Below are 20923 nucleotides of genomic sequence, written 5' to 3' on the forward strand. Positions count from 1 at the left end.
CCCAGTATAGATGCTTTCGTCTAGAACGATTCATCGTACATTAATTGCAAGCACGTAGATGTGAAAGGTGGATATGGTTATTATATTATAATTTACTAGAGGTCTTTCAATATATGATTATATGAAAAAATATAAGTGCACTGTGATGTTGGATTCTCCTAATGCAGATGTATTCACCTAATGATTCCGTGTACCATAGTTGCAGCGGGTAAACATTAGTAGCTGCATTTTAATCTTTTAAATGCTACTGCATGTTAAGAACGTATGAATTTTTATGCAGATTGGTAATCTTTCTAAAATTTTATTGTGAGCATCCTGTAAAATTTTGACTACTTAATAGAAAGTACAAATGCAAACTCTTAACATGCTTTTATGTTTTGAAAACATTATGCAGATCAACATTACTCAGTATGAATCTGCAAGTCCTGCATCTAGTGCAACTCCCAGAGGTTTATGTGTCTCGATTAGCCTTCTGAAGGAAACTTAAGGAACTGTAGCAAGGTGCAGTCTGACCTATCATAATATGACAGGTTAATTCTCATGGTTCTGAGTTACTTTCCCATGAATTTTTATTAAGGTCTTAGTATTATTAGAAAGTTGAATGGAAAAAATTTTGAAGTAAATTGAGGACTTTCGTTGACATCATTAGCTAGTAGGTGTGTTATTTCACTTTTAAATAGGCCCTTCAACTACTTAACTCCAGCATATAAACGATATCCAAGCAAAAGAGACTGTAAGGTACATGCCACAAGGATAACTTCATGAACAAAATGATTTTACCTCTGGAGAATGTTATTCATTCCAGTCTTAAAAGGTTCCAGAATGCATGAGGCATCAAGCATGTCATGAGAATACTCGTCGAACATCCATATAAGAGAAGTTTTGACCTTGGGTTCTTATAAAATCCTGACTCCATTGAGGATATTTTCGCAGAAGATCTTTCACAAACACCTTGCAATTGCAAAGAGCGTCAGATCTGCTATCATATGAATCCCTTCATTTTGCCAGACTTATCAATTACGTTGTATCGTCTGATTGATATTTACAGTTGGTATTTCAACACAGATGTGTACCAGAGTTTCGGCGGACACATAGTCCTTTCCATATCAATAAACTAAAAAAGCCTGTCAATAATAACATTATCATGTTATTGTTGTGTTCCCAACAACTTGCACTGACTCTTTTGCAATTGGTTTTCCTCTCTTTCTGCAGGAAAACAAGTTCCTTTAGAAGGAAAGTGGATATAGAAGAAACTGTAATGCGATCTATCATATAGAAGAAGAGGAATGCATGAATCTCAACTGAATAAACAAGACAAATTATAAGTGATGACAGGTAAAAAATCTCTCAAATGACCCAATGTTCTATCACTGACGATTAATCAGTAGTGCAGTCATCCGACAGATTCGTCAGGAGTCCAACTAAAAAGACTTTAAACCGAACCTCTGTTTCCTTTATATGGATAAATTCATTTCACCGGATCTCATGAATTTCTAAACTTTGATGCAGGACCTGAAGCTACATTCGTGTTCAATTGTGTTAGAATATTGCCCTGCATTGTATAGTTTGAGTTCAAGAAATTGAATAGACATCAGAATCAAAGTGGTATCCGGTGAGTCACACCATAGCAAATGATAAAATAAATGAGGTACAACTGCAACTCTATATTCTTTTTCATATTCTTAATAAAAATTTTTATCTCACAATATAGATTGCAAATTCTTCATTAAGTTGAGATTTACTTTTACTTGCTTTCTAACTATCTATACTACTGTTAGGACCATCTAAGAATATATTTACAAACCCATGATTTTTCTAAGCCTTGATGTCCTGAATTTCTTGGTTTCTTTAAAGGAGAAATTAAGCTTAGCAGTTTTTACATTGGTTACCGGAATCTATGAGCCTAAAAGATCAGGTATGTGTTGATGGAGATGGAGTTACTAAAATCAAGTATCAACGGTCCCTGAAAAAGGTAGTTTTCGGTTTCATCAATTTTAGATAATGATTTTTTTAGTTGTTTCACTTTGAGTTTTTTTTTTCTAATCAGGGAACATAGTTGGTGGGTGTACTGAGCTTTGTAGAAAAGATGAGGATTTACAACAATTAGACATAATAACAATTACTACATCACCAATTCACCGTTGCATTATCAGATAAAGGAAATTCGATCCTTTCAGGTGGCACATGAGAAGTTCTTTTGAATCAGATATTAGTAAAGGACGCGAAGAGACGAAGATTATAAAGGTTGAGAGGCTTCTGAGTTCTGAAATCTTCAGATCCTCACAATCTTCTTATTGTTATTAAAAATAAATGTACATGAGACCATTGCGTCAAATGAGATCTTGGAGGCGAAATTTTTCTGAAACGAGTAGAATTTAAACGTTTGAAAGGACGACTTGGGTTCAAAATTAGCTGGCCTCCCAGTTATTGTTTCTACTGGGTATACATAACTCTTATGGAAATCGTGCACTTTCTTAAAGCGAATATCGTCGAGTTATTTATGATTTTTATGGAATAAATTGCATAGAAATGAAATATTGCATTAAGATGGGCCAAAATGCAGAACAAAATAACTGAAAGTAACTATGTGGGTGGGTGAAGCCCGTGTGGGCAAAGGAAGGTAAAAAATTTGGACCTATTTACTTCGAGTCTTCGAAAAATATCTAAGTTTCGTAATTTAATTTCCTAACGTTAACCGACCTAATCAACTTTGTTTTTGAATTATGACAATTAAGTATCGTTCTTATAAATCATCCTATAACACCTGTAAATTTGATTATAGATATTAGCATTTTGAATATAGCTATAAGCATTAGATAATTTTACTTTTAGTCACTAATCAATTAGCTTATTCTGATTATTATCTTGAAAGATAATTTTCAGTAATATAAGGAACACGTTTAAAGGAATCAAGTTGAGGAGTATGAAATTAACATATTAAATTAACATTGTCAGAGAATATCAAGTAATTTTTTTTTAAAATTTACAACATACACGATCCAGGGCACAAAAGCACACTGTAAAATTCTAATTCTTAACTATAGTAATATTATTAGCTCATTATTACATAGTGCAACACATGAATTAAGAGGGGTACTTGGGAAACATCTAAATGGAACAAGATATTTCAAATTCTTAGTGACGTCTTTCAAAGCGATGATATTAATGTGTGCATGGTAGAGAAGTCCACAAGTGAATGATATTTTGGGACTTGGGAGTATAACAGGTCCAGACTCTTTCCATTTTTCTCCAATATTCTGTAGAGTCGGGACTGGGTTCTTTAAGAGCTATCACTATGGTGGAGGGCATCCCTTCCCTATCCCTCATTTGTATGGAAGGGATATCACAAGGAAACCAATCTCACTATGATGCCTTTTCATAACTCCCTACATGATACGGAAACTGAGTAGTCATATGAATAGTGCCAAACGGCTACTCAGTAGCCGTATTCTTTTTTGCAGTTTTTTTTTCCAATGGGAATATATTTGTGAGGTAAAAAAATATATTTTAGAGTAAAAAATATATATATAATAGGTAAAAAAGAGATATAATAGGTAAAAAAAGATTTTTAGTAAAAAAAAGAGTGAAAAAGTAAAGTTTTGAGGTAAAACTATAAAAACCAGAAACGGTTACTCAATAGCCGTGTAAAATGCTACGGCTACCGAGTAGCCGTAAAGTGTAAAAAAAATACGGCAACTGAGTAGCCGTGTGATTTCCCTTCCCTACAATCGGGATCAGATGTGATCCTCCATGTAGGGATCCCTGTGAATATCCCTATATGAGTAGGGATTTGGGAGACCATATCACTTGCTTTTTTGTGTTTTTAAGGGATAGTGACGGATAGGGAGGGGATGAACCCCTCCATAGTGCTAGATCTAATTGATTTGGAAAGGAATCAAGTTAAGGTTATGTTTACAATACCCATCACATCTCTCCTGTTTATGGGTTATTTGATTGATGGACAACATCAACTTATTAAGAAAACTTTTAACTAATGCCATTCACAAGTTTTTCAATGCGTCCTTCAATGCAATCTAAACATCAAATTATGGTAGTGGTGGACTAGATAAGGAACCGTGGACTGCAAATTCATCTTATTTGAATTTCATATTTTAGAAAATTATGTCTTTGAATTTTGCAATAATATTACATAGATATAACAACTCTCATTTGAGCACCATGTTTGTCCAATGGAGTCAAACTAATTTGGTTAAGCATCGGTCGAGGCATGGAAAATGATTCTCATTGATAACCAAAAACATATTGCACATCGACCGTCGTTGAGCGTTAAATGTCATTACATGTTGATCGTCAGTTTGCTTGCCCATAAACAAGTATTTTTCTTAGCCCTTTGTACTGAAATATTTACCTAGAAATGAAGAAACTAAACTTTAAAATCAAGTAAATATATTTAATTAAGAACCCATGTATTAGATAACCACAAACATGTTACAAAGTACCAAAGTTATTGTTTGAGAATGTAACAAGTAACAACATGTTGAATTTTCTCTTCCAAATTAAATGGGCTTATTGCGGATTATTGTTGAAAATATAAATGTGAACATAGAATTATTAAGTATTGAATTAATAAACCGTATGTTGAATAACCATGGATAAAACAAAATATACAATGATGAAACATTAAGCCAGGAACATTAGGCAGAGTGATGATGGAGACACAAGAAAATACAATCATTGCTTGAAAACAGAGTAATTAGACTTTGTGAAGGATTAAGATCTTTGATAGCGATGTTGGGAAAGAAAAATAACACATTATGCAACAAAAGAAAGAGAAATCAATTCTTGCGGGATTCTTATTGGTCCTTAATCAAAGCCGAAAAATTCTAATAACGAAGAAAAACTGAAGAACTAATTGAAGTATCTAAACCCATTGAGTCATTAGAATATAAAAGCAAATGTTTAAACATGAATTTGAAACAAAAAAGTGTGTGGAAGTTTATGGAAAAAAACCAAAACAAGAGTATGCGCCCCAAAAATTTAAACAATATAGAAAATAAAAAAAGTTTAAAAAGGTGTTGCATTTTTTAAGTATGAGATGTTGTACGATTTTGATCAAGTTAAGAGTGACAAGAATTATTATTGCAACGTTGACATCTTACTATCACATGCAAGATATCGAGGCTTATTTGAAGAATGAAGGTTCGATTGAATATGGGGAAAATAAAAGCGATTCAACAATTAAAGAAATCGTCAAGAACATGGTTACATTTTTAGGAGATCGGGTCATAGAAACAGTGCTTAAAAACACAAGCACATATTGGTCTTTTTCTACAAGGTGGGTTTGAACAGATCATTTACAAATACATGACATCAATCCATGAAAATTTAAAGAAATCAAAATCGAAACAGAAATACAATCTACACTGATTCAACCAATATCTAGAAAGCATACTCAGTTCCCGGCATAGATAATTTTTTACTCGAAAAATAATACAACTGTACAAGAATAATGGAACGCCCAAAAAGATATGCTTGGACAAGTCAAAGTCATATTCACTCACGTTTTGGAGTAGTTTTTAATAGATCTAAGGTAAGTATGCTATAACTCCAGTTTATATGTTCACTTTATCGTGTGCATAGTTCACCAGGTTTTGGTCGTGTCGAAGGCATTACCTTTGAACAACAATTTCAATAGCTTTTGCATTATTCACCTTATTATTATTTTGGTAATTTAATTTTTTATTGATATCAAATTGTTTTCTCTTCGGAATAGATTTCTAGATTGCTTTATTAAAATTTATACTTACTGCTCCAAAATTCTTAGATTTTTTTTCTTCTGAATAATTTACTGAATCAAATACTGGAATTGTTCATTTGTTCGTTCTAAGTAAGCAATTCAATTTTGTTCAAACCACGCTTAAGCTTAATTTGTTAGATAAAAACGCTCAACATCATCCACTTAAAGTCACATAATACTTTGACTTCCATGTTTCCTAGGTGATATTCATATTTAATCGATGACCACCATTTAGTTATCCATGAATCAACGAACTGGCAATATGAAGGTCTTTTTTTTTTTTTTTTCTTTTTTTTTGAAATCAGCAACAGTGATACTTAGATAATATAAACCGGACAATATCAATAGAGATGTCTGGATAACAACCATATTATTGATATTTTACCATATTTTTACGGGACGTATCAAGTTAAAAATCATGTAACGGATGCCGAAGATTACGTGACGCTTAATGCTAATGAGAGATTGAGCCGAGGCCGCAAGGCCCCGATGATACCTAGTATGGTATAAAAAAGCATTGCCTAGTCGGAGGACGGATGAGATTGGCTGGTGCCTTATGATAACCCAAAGGACGGATGAAATTAACCTGGTGTCTTTATACGGTTTAGTTTATGCCTCGGCCCAGTTGCCTTTGGTTTATATAAGAAAACGTCTATAGCTAACTCAATACAAGAAAATAGCTAACCTCTGTCATGGCCCCTCTATAATTAATTTCTTAAACTAACCGGTTGACTAAATAATCTAACCGAGACATGTAGTAGCGTTTTCTTCTTTCTAAAATTGCAAGGCAAAGATGAGTTTACTAAGCATTAACAACCTTGGGAAGTTCAAGTTCAAAAATTACATTATATTGACAGAAAATAAATCAGGAGGTACTGCATCTTATAATTAGGGATATACTCGACACAAACTAACGATGGTCTTTCTTGTACAGCTCAGGATGCTCAACCATACCAACTTCTCAAAGAAAACATGAAGGATTAATTAAGAGAAGAAGTTCCTCTGGGAAATTTGTACCGTGTACGTTAAAATTGCAGACTACCAAAGCTAATCATAACCAATCTCTTTAGATTTGGATGGTTGATATTATGCCTCGGCACAATCACTAATCTCGCTCTTCCCATCAACCGATCCTGGCTCTGTTTGACTAGCCATTAATCTTGGCATTGTTGTCCTAAGATCAACTCTAATTAAGTTAACAATTAGTAAGGGTGTAACAACAAAGGGGCCAAAGGCCCCACTCTGAACAAAGGTTGAGTCCCGACCGTAGGCCGGGCTGATACGTAGTGTATTTATTAAAACTAGCAAAATAAGTAGAGATTTTGCAGGGCACTAATTTTTCTTTTGGATTTGGAAATGGAAACGCGTAGAATTTTTGATGGAGACCTCTGGTCCAGTTTCCCCACAAATCCTTTTACACACCCCGTTTGAACTCCTTTGAGGTGTCGTTTTAAGTTAGTTGCCTATGAAAATAATGTCTCAATTAAGCTCCGCTTTCACACAACTAACGGTCAGATTTATCTCACCGGTTAAAATCATTTTTGTTTTCTCACCCCAAATGGCCCAGCTCCATCACTTTGGCAATTTCTTTTTCAAGACGATAGAGATAGCAGTAACCACTACTCAACCAAGCACCCGTCTCTGAAAAAAAGTGTCAGCACACTTTTTGAAAGGCTAAATTTGTCAGAATTGAAAACGTGGTTCAAAATTGAATCAACCATGCTATATGGCACCCATATTTTGTGCACCCAGTGCACCCAACATTAGGTGGCATCAAAAGGGACCCACCCATAGAAAACACTTCGTTTACCTATTTATCTTTTGGTTTTCCATCTTTAAAATGATTATCTACCTGCACGAAGTAAATTAATATTGTGAATCAAAGAAACATGACCGCTCTCTAATTCCTAATTCGCAAAGTCTTGCTGTTGGTCGTATTAATCACCTAGTAAAGTACATTTGGAACTTGATATTATACATAATCATGATTAAACCTAGCAACTCCTTTTTTATAATTTGCTTATTGTTTTCAATCAAGCATCTTCATGTCCAATCGAATTGGCAATGAAACTCAACGACAAAAAGAAAAACAACTGCGACTTTGTAAAGTGTTGATTTCTGATCAAGACTGGTTAATGATGATTCCTTTCCCCAAAATTCAAGATCAATGTCTAAGAAGATATAAGAACCAGCCTTACATTCTGTCTTTCTTTACACAACCCTTATAATCCCCAAAACAATAAGGAGTCTTATACTGCAATACATTGAATATTATTTAAAGGGACTGATCTTTTTATTATCAATCAAATCTGATCATGTATTATTGTTTTCAGGTTTTAGTACTGATGCCACAATGAAAAATTCTTATTTGATTTTCGTTTAGCTGTATTATTGAGAAAAAGTAAATAAGAGAGGAAAAGAATAGGTAAAGGAAGGGATGACGAGTTGGCTTCCAATATGGACACCTAATGTTGGGTGCATTGGGTGCATGAATATGGATACCATATATCATTTTCGAAATTAAATAGTGTTATAAAATCTGTAGTAAACACGTAAGTCCATCACAGTCGGCCACTAGGCTATAAGTAGTTGTTCTTGGAATTTGGAATGTGTGAACAGGGAAATCTAACCATAAGCCAGGAGCGAGAATGGGGGTTTCGAGGAATAATCGAGGTCACCATCAGTGGAATCGGGGAGATCATCAATGGAAATGGGGTCATCATCAGTCGAGTCGGGGTCATCATCAGTGGGATCGGGGTCATCATGAGGAACGATGCTATGTGGATGGGGTGCCCCAATGGCGGGGTGCCCGGAAGAGATAACTAGTGGTGCCTAAGTACTCCCAAGTGTGATAGTACATGTGTACGACTAATAAAATGAAAGACTTACTAAGAAAGGTATCAAAGTACACGTGTACGGTACTTACATGTCAGGCTTTGTCTATATAAGGAGGAATTCCTCCCAAAAAGAGTCAGATTTCTCTAGACAATTATATTGTGTTCTGGGATTAGTCTCCTCATTACCCTATGATAATTTAAGGGTGTTTACATTTGGCGACTTCATGGGGACTAGTCCTCTGAACCAATACCCAAACTCGAAACACAAACTCGGAATCGAAACTCAAGCTTAAAACATGAACTCGGAAATGTTGCGACGTCGGGTGGACGAAGGAAAGACGAAAACAAACATACTCATTGATCACCTGATCAAATCTCATCAGATAGCATTCTTAGAGCGTCAACAAAGAGGGCAGAATCTAGATTCTGATGATAACCAAGGAAAAGCGGAAATGGAGTCCCCGTCTAGAGAAGACCCGGAGGATGGGGCCGTGCGAGAGGAGTGTCGGAAGGTTTTCTCCCAATTCTTTGAAGAGATCAGATTCACCGAGCACCAGCGGGAGCTAGCTTGCATGCACATTCTGAACATTTTTTCCGGGGAAGACCCTCAAGAGTACATGGAAAAACTTTTCCCGAAACAAATCACGTTCTCGGAAGAAGATCGAATGGTGGACATTGAACACCTGCGTCCTCTATTTATCACAGTCGAAGTAGGAAAGAACCGTCTTAACAGGGCTTTCGTGGATACGGGCGCTTCTCTGAACTTAATCTCCCAAGAGACCATTCGTTGTCTGCGCATACCCCCAATAGCGATCCGACGTTTCAATACCAAAGTGCAAGACTTCAGTGGAACACGACAGAGAACGATTGGAACAATACAAGTAGAAATCACTGTTGGACCGTTCAAGAATATCGAACTTTTCTATGTGACTGAAGCAGATCTAACGTGTCATATCATCTTGGGGCAACCTTGGTTACGAAAACATGGGATAGTGTCATCCACATACCATCAGTGCCTTAAATTCTTGCTTAAGGGTAAAGAGTGGCATGTGGCAGCCACGAAGAACCCGTTCACAAACGAAGAAAAGACCTTTTCCCCCGAGGCATCCTTTTACGACATAAGGAATACGGATGATGCCAGAAGAAAACTTGGAAAAGAAGAACAACACAAAGGGGAGTCCAGTAAACGGAAAGGGTATCTCCAAAGTTGTGTCCTGCCCAATGGGAAGAAGGTGTATTAGTATATTGTTGAGGAAGATGTCATAGCAGAAGAGGAACAAGTTATGCACGCAATGGAAAACCTGACTATTAAAGAAGCCGAGCATGATTGGGAACACACGGCCCAAACATCGAAAAAAAAGTTTAGAACCGACTATCTCACTCAACTTAGGGACCTCGGAAAATCCGAAACTAATCCAAATTGGCAGTGGACTAACTTTGGAAGAAAGGGAGGAGCTAAAGAACCTGCTGGTGGAATTACAAGATGTATTCGCGTGGACATATGAAGACATGCCAGGGCTAAACCCATCTCTTGTTTCACATGAACTCAAAATCTCACCAACATTCAGACCAGTAAAACAGCCCCGGCGGAAATTCTCTCATGAAATTGAGAAGGGAATTAAGGAGGAGGTGTCAAAATTACTAGAAGCGGGATACATCAAATCCATACACCACCCGACGTGGTTAGCAAACATTGTGCCAGTAGAAAAGAAGAATGGTCAGATACGATGTTGCGTTGATTTCCGCGACCTCAATTGAGCTTGTCCTAAGGATGATTTCCCGCTACCTTTCATCGACCTTGTAATCGACTCAACAGATGACAATGAGCTACTAGCTTTTATGGATGGTTATAGCGGATATAACCAAGTCAAGATGAAGGAGTCTGACACACCGAAAACAGCATTCTCGACACCGGTGGGAAACTTCTATTATGTGGTAATGTCTTTTGGTCTAAAAAATGCCGGCGTCACATATCAACGAGCAATGACTCTTATCTTTCACGACCTTTACCATAAGGAGATGGAAGTTTATGTGGATGACATCATCATTAAAGCAAAGAAAAGAGCTGACCTTATACCCAATGTCAGACGAGTCTTGTACCGATGCCGAAGCTACGGCCTCAAAATGAACCCAGCTAAATGTACTTTTGGGGTAATGTCGGGGAAAGTTTTGGGTTTCAAAGTCACTAAAGCTGGGATCGAGATGGACGAAGATAAAGCAAATGCCATCATAACAATGGCAGCACCGAAAGACAAGGACGAACTCCAGGCGTTGACAGGAAAATTGTCATATGTCCGTCGCTTCATACCAGTTTTGGGGACCAGCATGGTGAGTCTTTTTCCCCTACTCAAGAAAGGAGTTAAATGGCAGTGGGGTGACGAACATCAGACAACACTCGATAAAATCAAAGAGTGCATCACTCACCCACACGTAATGCGACCACCCATCCCGGGAGAACCTCTATATCTCTATGTCGCCAACACGAACAAAGAAATGGGCGCAGTACTAGTCCAAGACATGGGAAATGACAAGTTGTCCCCGATATATTACATCAGCAGGGCTTTGAGAGAGGCGGAGTTACGGTACTGCCCAGCAGAAAAGGCATGCTTACCGCTAGTACTAGCAGCACATAAATTACGACATTACCTATTCGCGCACCAAACATTTGTGGTAGGATCGGGAAATCCAATAGCCTACTTCTCTGCAACAACCATTCCTTCTGGACGAATGGCCCGATGGTCAGTACAGCTTTTCGAATTCTCCCTCCAACCAGCGAAACCAAAAGGAATCCGGGGCCAAGCCATTGCGGACTTACTAGCGGCTTTTCCGGGGTGTCACACCACCATACTCCACGACGACATACCGGGCAAAGTAGCAATGGCAGACGAAATAAAACCATGGTTCCTATATTTTGACGGATCATCCCATGTAACCAACGGAGGGGCCGGGGTAGTCTTAATAACCCCGAATGATGAATTAATATCCAAAGCATTCAAAATGGACTTCCCTTGCACGAACAAATCCGCTGAGTATGAGGCTTTTCTTTTAGGACTAAAAATTGCCAAGGAACTCGGAGGCAGGAACATTGAAGTTAAATGCGATTCTCATCTACTAATACAACAAATGTTAGGAGAATTCAGCGTCAAAGAACCAAGCTTAGCCGCATATAGGGACAAAGCTCAGAGACTGATTGGCGAATTTGACAGTGTCTCTTTGGCGCATACGGGCAGAACGACTAACAAACATGCTGACGCTCTAGCCACGTTAGCCTCGAGTCTACAAATGTAAATGTGGTCGAAGAAACCATCACAGTGATCAAGAGCGTATTACCATCGACTTGGTTCGAGGACGTCATTTTTGAAACCAAAGACGACTGGAGACGACCGATCCTGCAAGACCTCAAAAGCTCACCCGAGGATCGTCAATTACCATGGAAAACACTTTGCAAATACAAAATCATCGATGGAAGCTAATATTTCGTTACCACTGGGGGGATCTTATGTCGATGTGTGGGAAACGAGGAGGCGAAGAAATTATTACACAGACTCCACGAACGCACTTGTGGTCTCGGACTGGATATACCTTTGCAGAGACGAATCCAACGAGTTGGATTTCATTGGCCGGACATGGTGCAACAAGCGCAGACTCTTCAAGATAATTGTGCAATCTGCCAAGCTGCCCGCAGCATGAGGAAGCATTCATGGTCGAGGAGGAAGATTGGAGTACCCCCTATGTCGACTACTTGACAAAGGGAACTTTACCTGATAACAACAAAACAGCCAGAAAATTGGAAAAGAGAGCCCGTAAATTCTTTGTCATTGACGGGGAACTTTTCCGCCGTAGCTTCAATCAAAAGACACTGAAATGTGTAGATAAAGAACACGCTATACGGATAATGGAGGTAAGTCATGACGGGGAACACCAGGTCAAAGCAAGACTCTTTGTGCAAATCCACGATGCAGGGTACTATTGGCCGACAATGGAAAGCGATATTACTTCGCAGTACAAAATGCGAGCAATGCCAGATCCATGGAAATCTAATCCACGCGCCACACACTATGCTACAAGACACCTGCACCCCATGGCCCTCCCATAGCTGGGGGCTGGACATCATTGGACCAATTAACCCAAAATCATGTAAACAACACGAGTACATCATCACCGCAACAGAGTGTTTCACTAAGTGGCTAGAAGCTATACCTCTTAAAGGGACCACCGTGGAGGTGATCTCGGCTTTTATCAAAGAACATATCATTTGTAGTTTTGGAATCCCTATGTAAATCATTTCCGACAATGGTTTACCTTTTGTGAATAGTGATGTGAAAAAACTTCGGGAGGCTTTCAGGATCCGACAAAAGGTATCAACCCCTACTACCCGCAGGGAAACGGGCAAGCAGAATCTTCGAATAAAACACTGCTTCGCATCTTGAGCAGGAGCCTCTATGACAACAACAGAACATGGCATGAAGAACTACCACTTGCATTAATGGCTTATAGGATTGCCAAGCGTACTTCAACCTGATCCTCCCCATATAGCTTGGTGTATGGTGAAGATGCTATTATACCAGCGGAAGTCATTATAGCTTCAACAAGAATACTGTCATCTAGCGGTGTCGACCTCGACAGCCAGCGTATTCGATCGCTCGACATGATAGATGAGCGCCGAGATATCGCGGAAAGAAAACATCAGCAGTACCGAGATCGTCGCGCAAGATCGTACAACCAACATGTCAAAGAAAGACCCTTTGAAAATGAGGAACTTGTACTCACTGTAGCCCCGCATGTCCAAAGAGAAGGAAGTGCCCGCAAATTCACACCAAACTGGGAAGGACCTTTCAGAATTCGCAAAGTTGGGGGGTCTGGCTATTATAAGCTCGAACATGCTGATGGTTCCAAAATCAAAGGCAAACGCAACTCCAAGATCAACAGAATGTAGCTATAAAAATTTCATGCCTAAGCATCTTTTGGATGTCACAAGAAAACAGTCATTTTCCTTACTACTCTCTTTGTTTTCTGAATAAAACAATGCTATCCGCACTTTAGTTAAGTCTCTCCGACTTTCGCATACTCTGAATACTCATCATTATTGATGCAACCACGATCCAAGACAAACTCTGCACAAAAGGTACCAGGATCAAACCCCGGACATGCCAACTACGAGTTTGTTTCACATACTCTAAACTCATACACATGCCAGATATGTGTCTCTTTCCTCTACTTCTACGAGACCACCTTTAGCAGCATCGGCCAATCAACATCCTATCTCCTAAGTAACCCTATACTTGAAACACTAAAAGTTACCAGATGTTCATACCAGACCAACCCGAAAAGACTCAAATTCGTCTCTCACAAAAGAGAAACCAAGCGATAAGAACCAACATCAACTCATAAGTAACACTCCCACCCCGACATTTCGAATAAAAGGGGGGGGGGGGGGGGGGGGGGGGGGGGGGGGGGGGGGGGGAGGGGATACATAGAATGAAATAACACAACGATAAGCAATCACACCCACAATACCAATAATAAAGACATACAAAATAGAAATGTCATAAATAAAGCCAGCCACTTTCATTGCATCCGAAACAAAGAAGCAACAAACGAAACATCTGTAGAATAACATTAACTACATTCCTATCTTGAAAAACCGAAAACAACTGGGAAAAACAATACTATAATGGAAGCGGAACCTGAAGAGGTGAAATACCCCTTTACTAAGTTACATAGGCTATTGCCTGATCCACCTCCACCAAGAAAGCACGAGCTTCCTCCAGTAAACGACGCGCCATTACACAATCAGTATTCATGTCCGATAAAAGCTGGTAAGCACGACTTAATACTTCTGGGGAAGCACCTGCCTGAAGGGCTATTTCGTGGATCCTTGATTGTTCCTTCCAATCAGCCCAAAGGCGAGCATGCACATCCTGACGATGAGTCACCAAACATTCCACCTCCCCCCGAACCAAAATAGACAGCGAACCTCTTCTAAATCATCTTTGATCACCAAGCCCGGGGTTGACCACAAGAACACCGAAAGCCCCTTTTGAGGATGCGACATCACGATTACAAGAACGACAAAGAAAGAGTAAAGGAAGAGAGATGGAGAAAATACCAAGAAGATGAGTATTTATACTATCATAGAGGGAAGCAAAAAGGTGTGAGACACGTGGAGGTGACAGACGCCTTATCAGACCATGAGAAAAGGGAAAAGATTCTACTAAAAAACAATACAACTTTTAAACAAGACCGATTAACGCGACCCCAACGATTCAAGTTCACATGATCAACAAGGGGCTCTCAAGATAAAGAAAAACATGACTCAAAGTCACAACCGAACGAAGAACTTCTGAAAGAAAGAGATAACAAAAAGGAGTACCCCGATACGAGCTATGACTGCTTGCCGAGACTGCAACCCTCGACAAGACAGTCAGGGGGCTAATGTGAACAGGGGAAAATCTAACCATAAGCCAGGAACGAGAATGGGGGCTTCGAGGAATAACTGAGGTCACCGTCAGTGGAACTGGGGCCATCATCAATGGAAACGGGGTCATCATCAGTCGAGCCGGGGTCATCATCAGTGGGATCGGGATCATCATGAGCAATGATGCTATGTGGATGGGTGCCCCAATGGCGGGGTGCCCGAAAGAGATAACTAGTGGGTGCCTAAATACCCCCAAGTGTGATAATACATGTGTACGGCTAATAATGAAAGATTTATTAAGAAATGTATCAAAGTACACATGTACGGTACTTACATGTCAGGCTTTGCCTATAAAAGGAGGAATTCCTCCCAGAAAGAGTCAGATTTCTCTAGACAATTGTATTGTGTTCTCGGATTAGTCTCGTCATTACTCTATGATAATTTAAGAGTGTTTACAGAACGCTAACTCTCAAACTAATTGTTTATCACTAGATTTGAAAGATATGAAGAGAAATAACCCCAGTGCAATGCTGTTTCCACATCTCTTCTTGAGTTTCATGATCATTTTTTATCTTTCATCATCAGTTGTTGATGCTGTATCAGTTCCTTCATCCAAAACTTACAAGTTTGTAAAGGGAGGAGCTATCCGTAAACTTGATGCTATCACAAACCGACCTTTCTCTCTCAGTATTACAACAACACCGCTAATAAGTACACTCTTGCTCTTGGAATGGGCATAGGTACCGAAAACTCGCGTATGGTTTGGGTTTGGGCAGCTAACCGGGAAAGACCCGTTGGTGAGAATGCCGTACTCAGCTTCGGGCGCAATGGTAATCTAGTCTTGGTGGATACTGATGGTCGTGTAGCTTGGCAGACAAGAACTGCTGACAAAGGGGTCGTAGATATCAAGTTGTTGCCAAACGGTAACTTAGTTCTCCTTAATGAACATGGTGGGTTCGTATGGCAGAGTTTCGATCATCCCAGTGATACGCTCTTGAATGGTCAGGGTCTCCGTCCAGGTGGTGCCAACAATAAGTTAGTCAGCCGCTTGTCAGAGACGGATGATTCTCCAGGGCCTTACAGTATGGTTATCAACGGCGAGGGAAAATCTGGAATTCCTATGTTTTACAAGAGCAAATTTTCTTCTGAGCCTTTGAAGTACAATGATGTTTTACTTGATTACAATGAAGAACGATTAGATAATCTTACGTTTTACGTAAACCCGCCTACTAGTGATTGGGGTCCTGGTTATACTAATCAGCTGGGACTTCATTTATAAGGTGAAACCAATATCGAAGGCCTTTGGGTACAACCTAAGTACAATAGTACATTGTCACTCCTTCAATTAGGTTCGGATGGCAACCTCCTTGTCTACACTTATTATGGATTGCAAGTGCGCTGCTGTCTTTTACAGGAAGGATACATCGAAGTGTTTGCTCACTAACCAACTCAATACCCTTACTAAAGTTATCGGTTCTTCGAGTAAAGAACATATAGTCTTTATCAAGTATGCGAACGATGTATTATCCAGAGACATGTAACTGCTGTGTGTGTGTGTGTGTTTTTTTTTTTTGTTCCTACTCTTTTACCTATGTACTTGAAAATTAAATAAAACAGATCGAAACCCTGTGCTATGCACATGATATGGTTTCCTTGTGATCTTTCCAACTTCATCTGGAAATCCTTGGTGGCCATGCCTAATAAATGCTGCACTTGTTGTCATTGCAACGCAACTTAAAATCATGATACTGTTTAGTCTAAAATTTAAGTTGGTTGAGTCTTAAGGTGATGCATTTATTTTTCCCAATTAAATTGGGGTCTTAGTTTTGCTGGTGGCTGGCCGTGGCTGCTGCTTGGTGCTTTTCTGTTGATGAATAATAGAGATATATAGTTGAATATGTACGGACCAGAAAATGTGAATTCAAATCTTAGTCAGCAAAACCCAGTCTTCTGGAATGAACCAGCTGCGACGGCTGTGAAATTGTTTTCTTCTGTCTTTCCATTTTTTTTCACTTTCCTGGCAGTTTTTTCTCTCCTGTTGAAAAATTGATAACATAGACCATTTTTTTCCCCACGCAATGGGACTAATCTCTTCCAACAATAAGTAGGTAATTTTTGGAAGATATATCATAGAGCCACATAATATGTCTTAAGTTCAAAGATGAAAAAAGTATTCCTCATCAGGACTTTTGAAGAGATTTTTCTTGACTACATAGTTGATTCTTGGACTTTTTATTCTTCAAAATTCTAAACTATTCAAAAGTGGAGGAAGTTAGAAGAAAGTAATGCTCACCCCTCAAAGTGTATAAAGCTCCTACTTTCTGGAACACTAAACAACTCATTCTTCTTTTCTCTTCTTCCTGCTCAAAAAAGTATACCAACAATGGTGCAGACACCACAAGTTGCCATTGAAACTGTGTTAGTGTTTTCTATATTGGCTTTTTCATCTTCAAATTTCATTCTTTTCGCTTCTGGTTTTTCGAATACTTCCACTGATGCAAAACAAGTAAATGAAGAAGTAGAAGCTTTGCTGAAATGGAAAACAACTCTTGTCAATGAAACTCACTCTATCCTGCCTTCTTGGAGTACTGGGATAAACCCATGCAATTGGGATGGGATAACCTGCAACGGAAAAGGAAGCGTAACGAAGCTGAATATCTCGGGCTTGGGTTTGCAAGGTACACTCCATGATTTCAACTTCACATGTTTCTCAAACGTTGTTAGTCTTGACTTGAGTCAGAATGAACTCTATGGATTCATTCCATCTCAAATTAGTAATCTTTCTAAACTTACACCTTGATCTTTCCATCAACCATTTTTACGGATACATTCCGCAAGAAATAGGAAAACTAAATTCTCTTAGTACCTTGCACTTGAACAACAATAGCCTCTCCGGCTCAATCCCTGTTTCTATATCCAATTTGACCACCTTAACTAGCTTAGCACTTAACAGAAACCAACTCTCCGGTAGAATTCCGCAAGAAATAGGAGCGTTAATGCATCTTGCGGACTTAGATTTATCCACCAATAATCTCACTGGTTCCATCCCTGCTTCTTTGGGCAATTTGAGCAATTTAGTTACCTTGATCCTATTCAGAAACCAACTCTCTGGATCAGTACCTCTTGAAATAAACAATATAACCCGGTTGCAGAAACTTGATTTCTGCATTAACAATCTTTCGGGTTATTTACCTCAAGATATATGTCAAAGTGGGAAACTAGAAGAATTTGCAGCAGTCAGCAACAAATTTACTGGTCCTATACCGAGAAGCTTGAGGCACTGTACTAGCTTAAGAAGACTTCGTCTGGACAGCAACAAATTAGTTGATAACATATCGGAAGCTTTTCATGTGTATCCGGAACTATTCAGGTTCGGCGTGGGTAACAATATGCTGTATGGCGAAATCTCGAAAAACTGGGGGGAGTGTCAAAATTTACAGTGGTTGTACCTATCTGGTAATAAGATTACGGGCAGAATACCTGCGGAACTTGGCAAGCTGAAGAAGTTGAATCTACTTTATCTGGACTCAAATCATTTATCAGGCGAAATTCCAAGCAGTTTGTTTCAACTGTCTTCGTTGATCAACGTAAACTTGAGTCACAACCAGCTTTCGGGGAAACTGCCGCTGACAGTTGGAGAGTTATTCAACTTACAATTTCTCGACCTGTCAAACAATAAGCTAGTCGGAACGATACCGGAACGACTTGGAGAATGTACGAGCTTGCTCTACTTGAATTTAAGAACTAACAATTTGAGTGGAAGCATTCCTTTTCAAATTGGAAACTTAGATTCATTATCAGTTGCATTGGATCTTAGCGGAAATGAGATTACCGGAGAGATACCACCAGAACTCGGAAAGCTAACCAAGTTGGAATCGTTCAATCTATCTCACAACAAGCTTTCCGGTTCCATTCCGTTATCATTCGACAGTATGCTTAGCTTGACGGCCGTTGATGTTTCGTCCAATGAGTTAAGTGGCTATGTCCCGAACATTGCTGCTTTTGAGGCAGCTCCTATTGATGCACTGAAGAACAACAAAGCTCTATGCGGCGAGAAATTTAAAACCTTAAATCCATGCAATTCTGTGGTGAACAAGAGAAGGAAAGCGTCTGACAACCGTTTCACCGTAATCATCGTACTTTGCTTTTTTCTCACATTATTTCTTTTACTAGCCTTGCTTGCGATTGTTTTTTACTTCCGGAAGAAGGTTGTGAGAAATGCAGATACTGTTACTGACAAAGAAGGGAAAAGTGAAAGGAGAAACTTATTCTCGGTATGCAGTTTCAATGGAAGAATAGTATTTGAAGATATCATTGAAGCAACAAAGTATTTTGACGCTAAATATTGCCTCGGGACGGGCGGTTCCGGGAGTGTTTATAAAGCAGAGTTGTCAACAGGTCAGGTTGTTGCTGTGAAGAAACTTCATTCATCTGACGCTGATTCTGAAGTAGCTGATGTCAAGTCTTTCGAAAGTGAGATTCGTGCATTAACAAAAATTCGACACCGGAATATAGTGAAGCTTTACGGGTATTTTTTTACACAGAAAAACAACTTTCATTTCTAGTATATGAGTATTTAGAGAGGGGGAGTTTGGCAAAGATTTTAAGAGACAGCGAACAAGTGGCGAGCTTTGACTGGAGCAAGAGGGTGAAATTTATCAAGGGTATGGCCAATGCATTATCATACATGCACCATGACTGCACACCCCCGGTAGTTCACAGAGATATATCAAGCAACAACATCTTGTTGGATTGTGATTATGAAGCTTGTGTCTCCGACTTTGGTATCGCGAGGATTTTGAAACCTGATTCATCGAATTGGACTTCACTTGCAGGAACTTATGGTTACGTTGCGCCAGGTACAATTGTTTGCAGTAACTCATTTCGCCATTTTCAAGTTTGTTTTTTTCGTTTGATTGTTAACTTTTTAATGATTTTCGATCAGAGCTAGCCTATACAATGAAGGTGACAGAGAAGTGCGACGTATATAGTTTTGGAGTGGTAACATTGGAAGTACTATTTGGAGCGCATCCAACCGAATTCATCTCATCATCAATCACTCTTTCATCTGCATCATCATTATCTTCGCCTCCGGAAGTTTTCATTGACCGGAATATGCTATTAAAAGATGTACTTGATCCACGTCCTGAAGCACCAGAGGATATTATCGCGAACGAAATCATGCACATTGTGAAGTTTGCGTTTTTGTGTGTGCATAAGGATCCACAAACTCGGCCATCTATGCAAGAAGTATCCACAGAGCTATCATCAGCTCGTAGTAGACCGAACTTCCCATCGCCTTTCCAGACGATCACATTAGGCCAACTAGTATTGTAATTATATATTCCTATATACCCAGTTCTGTTGCATGTAATTAAATAGTAAAGAGATAAAATAAAATAAAACCCTTGTTTATAAAATAATAAAATTCTTGTATTGGGATGAAAATTTAAGAATTCATATCTTGCAAACTATATTTCGTATCTTGCAAACTTTATAATAATCGAAAAGTTCCTAGAATTATCTAGGCAACGAACATAAATAATAATGTGAAATTTATAGGGAAAAACAAAAACTAGGGTTTGCAAACATGCAAACCATGATGATGCAATCTTTTTTTTTATATAAAATAATTTAAAAAATAAAAACTAGCAACAAATTTTGGTGCTTTTAAATCCTTAAATTGCATCAAATTATTAATCACTTTCCTCCACTACCACCACAGCACCGCCAGCAGCAGAGCCGCTACCGCCAACACTATGCTAGAGAAGCAACAGCAACGAGACCAGTAGAAAAACAAGGATTCTTTACCCCTGTTAATATACAAGAGATGCAGCGGCAACAAGATCTGTATGGATAGAACCGCCGCCAGCACAAACAGGATAATCAACAGCAACTGTAGTAACTCTA

At 38.9% G+C, this 20923-nt stretch overlaps 3 protein-coding genes across 3 annotated transcripts; all 3 read left to right on the plus strand.

The window, feature by feature from the left end:
• Nucleotides 1-12295: 12295 nt before the first annotated feature.
• Nucleotides 12296-13531, plus strand: LOC113359762. The gene is made up of 3 exons (XM_026603345.1): nucleotides 12296-12496; nucleotides 12941-13103; nucleotides 13149-13531. Exons 1-3 carry the CDS (start codon nucleotides 12296-12298, stop codon nucleotides 13529-13531), a joined length of 747 nt encoding a protein of 248 aa, XP_026459130.1.
• A 4835-nt stretch (nucleotides 13532-18366) lies between these two features.
• LOC113336334 (MDIS1-interacting receptor like kinase 2-like) lies at nucleotides 18367-20355 on the plus strand. The gene is made up of 2 exons (XM_026582257.1): nucleotides 18367-19872; nucleotides 19959-20355. The coding sequence occupies exon 1, from the start codon at nucleotides 18403-18405 to the stop codon at nucleotides 19576-19578; it is 1176 nt and encodes a 391-aa protein (XP_026438042.1). The 5' UTR covers nucleotides 18367-18402; the 3' UTR covers nucleotides 19579-19872; nucleotides 19959-20355.
• LOC113359769 (MDIS1-interacting receptor like kinase 2-like) lies at nucleotides 19680-20350 on the plus strand. The gene is made up of 2 exons (XM_026603351.1): nucleotides 19680-19872; nucleotides 19959-20350. Exons 1-2 carry the CDS (start codon nucleotides 19680-19682, stop codon nucleotides 20348-20350), a joined length of 585 nt encoding a protein of 194 aa, XP_026459136.1.
• Nucleotides 20356-20923: the final 568 nt, after the last annotated feature.

Source organism: Papaver somniferum, chromosome 1, assembly GCF_003573695.1.
Source record: "Papaver somniferum cultivar HN1 chromosome 1, ASM357369v1, whole genome shotgun sequence".
Taxonomy (NCBI): domain Eukaryota; kingdom Viridiplantae; phylum Streptophyta; class Magnoliopsida; order Ranunculales; family Papaveraceae; genus Papaver; species Papaver somniferum.

Excerpts from the sequence above, each read along its gene's own strand:
- LOC113359762 (XM_026603345.1), top strand. The coding sequence starts at position 12,296 with ATGGTCGAGGAGGAAGATTGGAGTACCCCCTATGTCGACTACTTGACA. Across the intron at positions 12,497-12,940 it reads ACGCTATACGGATAATGGAG|GATCCGACAAAAGGTATCAA; the intron begins GTAAGTCATGAC and ends GGAGGCTTTCAG. Across the intron at positions 13,104-13,148 it reads GGCTTATAGGATTGCCAAGC|ATGCTATTATACCAGCGGAA; the intron begins GTACTTCAACCT and ends TGTATGGTGAAG.
- LOC113336334 (XM_026582257.1), top strand. The coding sequence starts at position 18,403 with ATGCTGTATGGCGAAATCTCGAAAAACTGGGGGGAGTGTCAAAATTTA.
- LOC113359769 (XM_026603351.1), top strand. The coding sequence starts at position 19,680 with ATGGCCAATGCATTATCATACATGCACCATGACTGCACACCCCCGGTA. Across the intron at positions 19,873-19,958 it reads TTATGGTTACGTTGCGCCAG|AGCTAGCCTATACAATGAAG; the intron begins GTACAATTGTTT and ends ATTTTCGATCAG.